The 9,216-nt window shown below is 38.8% G+C and overlaps 1 protein-coding gene across 1 annotated transcript; it reads right to left on the reverse strand.

The window, feature by feature from the left end:
* Positions 1–5,460: 5,460 nt before the first annotated feature.
* On the reverse strand, positions 5,461–6,489 carry sf3b5 (splicing factor 3b, subunit 5). Its single transcript, XM_083898030.1, has 2 exons — positions 6,383–6,489; positions 5,461–6,079 (listed from the first exon to the last, which is right to left on the reverse strand). Exon 2 carries the CDS (start codon positions 6,049–6,051, stop codon positions 5,791–5,793), a length of 261 nt encoding a protein of 86 aa, XP_083754156.1. The 5' UTR covers positions 6,052–6,079; positions 6,383–6,489; the 3' UTR covers positions 5,461–5,790.
* Between the last annotated feature and the right edge of the window lie 2,727 nt (positions 6,490–9,216).

A 9,216-nucleotide genomic window follows, 5' to 3' on the forward strand; every position in this document is an offset into this window, starting at 1 on the left:
TGAACTAGTTTTTCAGCGTCCTTTGAGGACAAAATGTTTCTAATTTTCATGTTCCGCAGGTGGAAGAGGGCTGTTCTGGAAATTAGCTTTATGTGTGAGTCAAATGACATGTCCTGGTCAAAAATAACTCAAAGGTACCTCACAAGTGGAACTGGATGGTGATGTCATCTAAAGTGACAGTGTGGTCAGAGAGTTTTTCTCTAAGGTGTTTAGGGCAGAGTATAATGACCGCAGTTTTTTTCTGAGTTTAAAAGTGGAAAGTTACAGGTCATCTAGGACTTAATGTCTCTGAGACATTCCTGGAGTTGGACAACCTGATGTATTTCATCCGGCCTCATTGATAAATGCAACTGTGTGTCATCTGCATAACAATGAAAGTGTAGGTATGTGTTTTCTAATAATGTTCCCTAAAGGAAGCATATACTATATAAGGCCCGAACATAGAGCCCTGTGGAACTCCACAATTAACTTTTGTTTGTAATGAGGCATTATCATTTACATGAGAAAACTGGAATCTATCAGATAAAGTATACTTTAAAGAGAGCAGTACCTGTGTCTCTGCAAATGCAATAGAATATTGTGATCAAAGGTATCGAATGCAGCACTAAGATCTCACAGGACAAGAGTGGTTAGCATTCGTCCATTAATAGCATCAGTGACATTAATGGCCTTCAAACAGGCCATTAATGTGCAAATATTCACATAATTGAACTGTCTTTTTTTGGTTATCAGCAAAACATCTGGGTCAATGGTCGCTTTTTTGAGAAGGGGTTTAATAACTATCTAATAACTAATAAGGGAGGTCAAGTCAACACCTTGAACTCATACCCGTGTATCTCAAACTACTCTTGATCCATTTGTGCAGTGTGACGGAGGTTTATCCTGCTGTCACTGCACTCTTACTGGAGTTTGATCGACCTTGTCGTCGTGACTCGGAGGGGAAATAATCAGGTTGCTACAGGTGATTCACCACGAGACAGATGCACACTGCCTCCGTCTATAATTTTTCTCTTATACAAGAACACCACATCTTTATTTTCTAGGGGTAGAGGGTTTTCTGCATGACAACCACACACTTCAGACTTTTGCTTCGAGTTGTCTTTCCTTTGTCCAGACCATATTTTAATCAGCAAAAACAAGACACCCTGAATAATAGACGATTGCTTCAGAGGCAGTCAATAATAATAGTTCTATTACATTAATTTTAATTTAGCAGTAAATCACAAAAAAAAATCCACATTGGCTGTTAATATATATGGCAAAGTGCGTTGGTTTACAATATATTTATTTTCTAAAAAAAATCTCTCTGTGCTACATGTCACACACAATCTGCTCCTTCAGCCTGTCGTGTCTCATCTGGACGAGATTGTGCACAATGGTGTCCAGCAGCTTTCTTGTCGAGTTCTTCTTCTCCAATTTGTCGTAAACCTCAGCCATGAGCCACGGCAGGAAGTGAGTCTCAATATCTCTCACCACAGGATCATCGAAGAAGCCTCTGCTTGAGAACGAGGTGAAGACTGCAGGGTACAGATCAGCCAAGTGCTCTTTAGTATACGCCCGGGCAGCAATTTTCTCTGCAGTCCGTCTTTCTTTCAGCTGTGCCTCCTTCTGCTCTGCTATTCTGCGTTCTTTTTCCTCTCTGTGGCGTCTCACCAGCTCCTTAAGTCGCTGCACCTCTGCCAGCTCACTATTCCGGAGCTCTTGGAAGGCCTTCTGCTGTGCAGCCAGACGGGCCAGCTCGTCTTCCTCCTTCACCTCTAGCACAGACTGCTCTATCACCTTGTCCACCATTATCTCTACCAGTGGTGGCACCTCCCTGTCAAAGTCAAACAAATCCCCCTGCTCTATCTGTATTGAAATATCTTTGCCAATTTTAGGAGGTATGAAGATTGCTGGTGTGCTCCGAAACGTATTAGTCTGGGACTCAACACCTGGGATTATTTTAGCAACACTCATTTCTCCAAGATTAGGATCTGTTTGAGCGCCGCTGTCTTTTGAGACCGCTGGGGCTTTGTCGGTTTTGGTTGGTGCCGTTTTCTGGCTGGTATGATTTAGAGCAGTGGCTTCCCTTCGTGGACTTCGTTTTTTTTCAGCCGACGGAGTTGCTGTGACAACGCAGCAGTCAAACGTAATGGTTTCATCGTTGGGGAAACCGTTTTCAGGTGGAGATCCGAAGACGTTCTCCACAGAGATGGAGTAACCGGAGAGAGCATAAATTCTGCTCGGATGTTTTTTGTGTGGTGAATTGAAAGCCATGTCGGACGCTATCAGGAACCTGCAAACATGCAGTTCTGACACGTGGTGTGCTCTCTATCTGTGGCTGTGCTGTCGTTGTTCTTGGTGTTTTATGACAGATAGCATTACATAATATTTTACATTACATCCTCCTTCTTTTTTCCTCATTAATCTCAAGGGTGTAAAAAAAAAAAGATCATGATGATGTCACACCTTTACTGACTTTGAAGTCGCTGACTCTGAAGTTTCAAAGTTCCAGATCGTAGCCACGGTTGGGAATCTGACACTGTATAGGTCATATGGTTATAATCAAGATATAAAAGGCAATCGGAGATGGCAGACTTCACCGCATTCACGCAACAAGCCTCTGTCGGCCTCTGTTGGTCATATTGGAAAGTGCAAGTGCAGAGACACAAGTAATAAACCTTGTTTCATCCACTGCAAATACCTTGAAATGAATTGCAGCTCAGCAGTAGAGCAGGAAAGCTCCGCTAGTCTACATTACGATGTGTCCTTGGGCAAGACACGTAACCCCATGCTGTTCCTGATGGCTATTTGAATGGGTATGAAATATGTGTGATAGATAGCCATAGATGTGCTGTGTGAATGGGTGAATGACAAAACTGCAGCATGAAGCAGCTTTGAGTGATCATCAAGACTTCATGTGCATTATTTTCTTGTATTGCTTTCTTTTGTATCCAGTGTATTTTTCCTATCCATACCCAATATCCATTATGCAAAATTGACAACCTACATGTCACACTATGGATTTAGATAAATGCTTTCATAACCGTATAACAGTATAGAGAAAATAATGCGTTAAACAATTCAATTTTACTCAGTTTATATATGTTTTTTTTCAGTTATTTACAGTATTTTATTGTTCTATATATTTATATTGTTTTATAATGTGGGTTCTTTACAGTGTAATGTTTTTTTTTTTACTATGTTTATATAGTTTTTTAAAACCTATTTACAGTATTTTATTCTTTGCATTTATATTTTCATGTAATTTTTTAATTATAAAGGTTTTTCCATGTTATTTCATTCATTTAAAAAAAACAAAAACATTTTGAACTCATACATTTTTCATTGGTGTCAGATTATTTGTAACACAATGGTGATGAACACTGGTTGGAAGGGCTCCCTGGGAAATTTTGCTTAGGGCCACTACAGACTCTAGAATCGCCTCTGTGTATAATGTCAGTATTAATAGTCATTGTGAAGGGCTGAATGAATCAACAATTTTTTGACCTGATTCTTCTCCTTTGTACTGTCTGTGCCTTTTCCTTTCCTTTCCTTTGTGGTTGTTATTATGTCTTATTTGTAAACGTGTGTTAATTGACTGAGAGAACATCTCTCTCATTGTGTTCAATTATTTTTCTCAACTGCTGGTGATTTCCTCAAGTCACTTAATACAATAAATGGTTCCTGTTTCCTCACCTTTCTCTGTAGAAGAGGTCTCTCTCTTTAAAGAAAGCGGGCAGCAGGTGCTAGTTTATATGTTGGTTTCTCAGACAGAACAGGTTGAGGTATAAGAAGTGTGTGTTGCGTGTGTGTCTGACCTCACATGGATAGACCTCATGCCTGACTTGGCACTGCCAACCCCCACGACTCTCACAGTAAGAACAGATGGCAAGGACTTACCCGACACAGAAACCCTCAAACGCACTCAAACACAAGCATTATATACATGAAACAACAACATAAGAACCTCCGTGGCACCACCTGACTTGCCTCTCAATCCAACAATGAGTCATGCACATAGCATCCGCTCCCACCAAGCGTCTGTGTTGATGTGTGTGTGTGAATCTGGCCCGGCTGTATGCTTCGATAAATCACCTGAGGTCAGCAGAGTCGAACCAAAGCACCTGCTGCTTTTTGCAGCCATACGTCTCGCAGTGACATGACGTCATTTGGATTATGAAACACTTTTTTTTTCGTGACTAGTGTGAGTTAAAAAAAACACGACCCCTTCACTTTTAACACAAGAATAATCATCGTAATCTGAATTTACTCATGAGCTGTGTGTCGTTGCATAGCGGTGCCACTCCTTGAGAAAGTAATTTGCGCACTCTGACATCTGACTGTTGTTGCTTTTCAACCACCATAATGACAGCCATTAACATATGAAATATAAATGAGCAAAGTCTTTGAACCATCGTAAGAGACATATCACGCATAAAAAAAAACCTTTACATCTTAAACACAAAGCAAGTAATAATTTAGTGAGCAGGGTGCAAAACAAGATGCAGCTGATACGTGTGCACTCATACATGTGGGTGGATAATTGGGTGCGAATGTGTGTGTGTGTGTGTGTGTGTGATTGTAGTGCATGTGTGAGAGACTGTGTAGGAGGACAACGGTTTGAGGCCAAACAAAGTCCTTGCTGCAATGACAGTCTGTTCTGTGCAGTTTTTTTATTGTATGCACAGATGAAAGCTTCAGGGCTAAATCATACTCAGGCTTTCCAGTCAAATTAGTTTAGTCCGATTTTTGTTGCTGTAGCATTTATTGTATCTTTAATTTATGACAGTGAGCACGTGTTTTCTCGTCCTTTTATTACTTATTATTTCTCATTATATTACAGTTTTAAAATGTGTTTCTTTCCTTTGTCAAATGAATAACAAATATGTAAACAACTGAAAAACTAATCAGGGTACCTTTTTTCCTTAACACCACAGGTGTTGATTTTCTTCACAGATTTCAGCCTGAGCATCTCCATTTTTCAAACATCTTACATAAAAACTTGTAAGGCACTCTTGGCATACTTGCATTAAGGTTAAAAGGTTATAATGAGATTAAAAGGAGTGAAGCTTGAGTGGCTGAACACCTTTGTACTGTGCCATTACAGTGACGGCAGACTAATCGCTGACACTGCACAGAAAATAAATATAGTAAATAGAGTCCTATGACAACAATAATTAAGCTTTATTTATTAATTGAATAATCCACGTTAAGTGCCACTAAAATACTGTATTCATTTAGTCCTAAATGACTGAAATTTTAGGAAATGTAGCTCAGTTTTTCCATGACATACTGTTTCGTCGAGTAGTTCCTGTTTTAATGTTGTTACCATCGTCACTGAGGGTAATGCATGAATTAAATGTCTCGATTTTAAGGATCCACAGGAAGAGGAGGCCAGCATAGAGAAAAAAACATTTTAATTAACTCAAGACATTTCAGAGCTAAAATGCAGCCCAGTCAATTAATACAAATGCTTTCACAGATGATACGGATCATAAAGTTGTACAATTAACGTGCATGTTCTCTGGTGAATGTACAGGAAACTGTTCTTTTTAAACTTCATAGCTAACGTTCCTGAAAGTTGTAGACCTTTTATGGGTCAAGAAGTAATGTTTTTATTAGTGATCCAGATGAAAACATAACCGAGTGTCTAGGCATCTTACATTGTGTACATGATTATCCAGTCCATCATTTCAGACGCACCCATGACACAGGATGTTTGGCAGAAAAATCAAGATGAGGAAAAATCAACAAAATCCTTAAAAAAAGTATTCACTACAAAAAAACACACCAGGCTGAAAGTGTAACCTAAGCATCGTCCGGTTTGTCTGCTGGTGGTCCACATGGCTGGAGCATCTTCTCCATCAGGTTGAAGCGGACGCGAGCTTTGCTCTCATTCTCAGCAACGGAGAAGTAATTGAGCAGGTCAAAATGTCCCATGTAGGAGCAGTAAGAGTCCCGGTGCTGGTTCACCAGCCATTCCCACTTGCTGGTGTCGGCGTGCCCAGTGCCTATGTACTTGGACTGCAGATGCTCCAGTTGACTGTGGATGTTGTATCGGTCCGTCATTGTGGCTCAAATGAGATTTCCGGAAGCTCTGGTGAGAGAAAAACAAGTTTTCAGTCAAGTTAGTAGTTAGACTCGTACCTGGTACATATTATAGCATTGCTTGATAACTGTGGATATGACAGCATCATCTGGTGTATACCGTAATAGTTGGATATAACCTGAATATCTCTCCGATAATTTTTTTTGTCTCTACAGATGAATTGTTAGCATGCTAACAGTAAACGTGTGGCTGGCTAGCAGCTAACTACCCACACGTACAGTGTGTTTACTATTTCCGCATCGGCTAATTTAGCGAAATGTCACAAACATAAAACGCACTAAACATACGTACCCGGTTAAGATGTAAAAAGATGAGTGGAGGAGACAGAAGACGTAAAATAAGAGACTGAAGCGACTTCGTTTCCCCCGCACCACAAACACTGGAGTTGTGACTTCCGGTATCGCCCCCCCGTAAAAAGAGCCGGTAGGTGGAATAGGCTGCAATCTTCAGTTCCGCCGTTCCTCCATTAGACTCTTTAATTTGGATCTCTCTCTTTGGATCTCGCTCTTTTACTCACTCTCTCTATATATACAGTGCTTAACACATTTATTACACCACCACCCTGTCCTAAAGTAAGAGCACTGGTAATTATCAAAACAATTTTTTTTATGTTTCTGTAATTTTCAAATGTATTGTTTTACATTTTTTTTTTAAATAGCGTAGCATATTATTATTTATTGATGAAGATGTCAAATTGTAGTTATTTACTTTTTTTTTTTTCCTGTGATTGAATGTTATGCTTCATTATTTTCTGACTCTTCTGAAGCCCAGATCAAATTTCTCTGCCAAGTGTTATTGCAATCAGCCAAAAGCTGTAATTTGAATATGTGCACAACATTTAATTGTGATGAAGCGGTATCTGAAAAGCTGCTGGTTTATATTGGCCTGGACCTTGGTGTCATCCCTGGAGACACACTGCCAAATATAATTATATTTTTATATAATTTATCAAGCAGCACACTGAATCTATAAAGGTGACTTTGAGATTAGTCTGGCTGCGATGATAAATGGTTTTCAGAATGTGAATTTATAGTTCAATTTGTGACTGAACGTCACAGACGGATTATTTATGTATCTACAAATGATTTCTCATTTATTTTATCCAATAGTATAAACCACTTTTAACTATTTACTAAATATAGCCTGTGCAACACATTATGTCTTTCTATAATATGTATTCATTTTATTGTCCATCGGCGCACTGATACAGTGTGATCATTTTATAGGCCCTATGAGAGGTGTAACTGTTATCTTCGTATGATCTGAAGCGAAATCAAATAAACTGCTGTAATAGTAGTGTCCCTTGTGTTGAGTAGATATTTATAAGGAAAACTAATTTCCTGTTTTAGTCCCTTCATGGGAACAGTTTACACAACCTGCCTTGCCTCTTCAAGTGCAGGTTTTTAGTCTTTAAAAAAATTATAATGAGATGGTTTCTTGTTGGTTCAACACATCGTTGTTGTCATTTCTCTTTAAAAATGTCAGTGGAAATGTGTGGAGACAGCAGAGGGAAGCAGATGGCAACAGCTGTCATAACAGGTACACTGTAACAGTATTATTGTCCCGAGCAGAACACATCCACTGAGTTATGTGACTGTAACGTCAGACACATCCATCTGAGTGTGTTTTTCTTGAGTTGGTAATTGGTAAAGCATTTCATGACCATCTACAAGTTGAAGCTCCTTTGAGGAAAAATGGTGATAATTTATCAGTTATTATGTGTTCGAACTTTGATGAATAGGAATAAATATGTGGAAAACAAAGCAGAAATCTGTCAGGTGACATTCTGTATTTTCAATGTATGAAGTTACGTATAATTTCACCTTCATGTGTCATTTAACCAGACCACATTTCATATTCAGTGAGGCCACATGAGGTCAGTTATTCATGACTATTAATTGTCTCTTTTGGTCCATTTATTAACCTTAGTTGTGCACATTCACATTTCTGGGAACCGAGAGAAAACTCTGGGAGCAAGAGATCAGGATTGTGCAGTAAACGAGGCTGATATCAGAGCCCAGATGTACGTGAGAGACGTGCTTACATGGATGGATAAAGCTGAAATACTGTGTATCTCCAGTCTGAATGCACAAATGAATAGCCCTGCATTTGCATCTGAATGAGAGAAAAGATTCAATTATATGTAGGCCATTAGTCTTCTGACATTCACTTGAGAGTGGTGTAATGAGATAGAGGGTCTCCCTTCTATAATAAGAGAAAGAGTCTGTGTTAAGTTTTTTTTTCTTCATCCACTTATCTCCATATCATGGTCACAATACAAAAGCCTCGTCATGAGTTGAACCGTTTGCATGACAATGGCTTTTCAATACACATTCATTAGTGTGCACTGATGAGATACAGTAGTTAAAATTCAAAGAAACACAACATTTTACATGTTTCATAGTTTCCTATAATATCACAGAAATGACCTGAGATACTTATCCTTCACAGGAATGAAACTAGTAAATAAAATAGTTTGGTTTTGAGACACTCCAGCCTTGTTCTATATTAACAGATACATTGCATTAAAAAAAATTAAGCGGTACAGTTTTGGCTTCGTTAAAACCAATGCGTTGTTGGATAATTATAGATTTAAATCATGGAATAATACATTTAAACAGATACAACTGGGGGAGAATCAAGGTAAAATAGAAGCAGCAATGGCTTCATATGTATATCTTTATATCTATATCTTTATACAATATTGACCTTTAGTATAAGCCAAGCTTCAAAAACACTAGTCTAGAACAAGTGCATGGATTATATTAGTTTCCTCTCGTTTGTTCTCTGCCTGAAACAAAATAGCTTAATCTCATTTTACTGAGCCACATCTCAGGTAATCTGTCATCACAGGGGGAGGATTATTCAACTTTGATGGCCAATCTTTTTTTGTGAGCAGTTCTGGGAGCTGCAAAGGGTAATGAAATCAGTTGAATGGATGTGAATATGGTCTGGTGTGATGGCTCCTGTGCCTCATGGTCCTGCTGAATGATAGCATAGTAAAAAAAGAAAAACAAAAAAAACTGACTCATGATACTTTCAGGGATTTAAACCAACTGTCCATGTCGGGGCACATTTCCAACCACCAGACGTCCGGGTTTGATAGAGAAAAGAGGTAAAAAACA

Source organism: Microchirus variegatus (assembly GCF_963457635.1).
Source record: "Microchirus variegatus genome assembly, chromosome: 11".
Lineage (NCBI taxonomy): Eukaryota > Metazoa > Chordata > Actinopteri > Pleuronectiformes > Soleidae > Microchirus > Microchirus variegatus.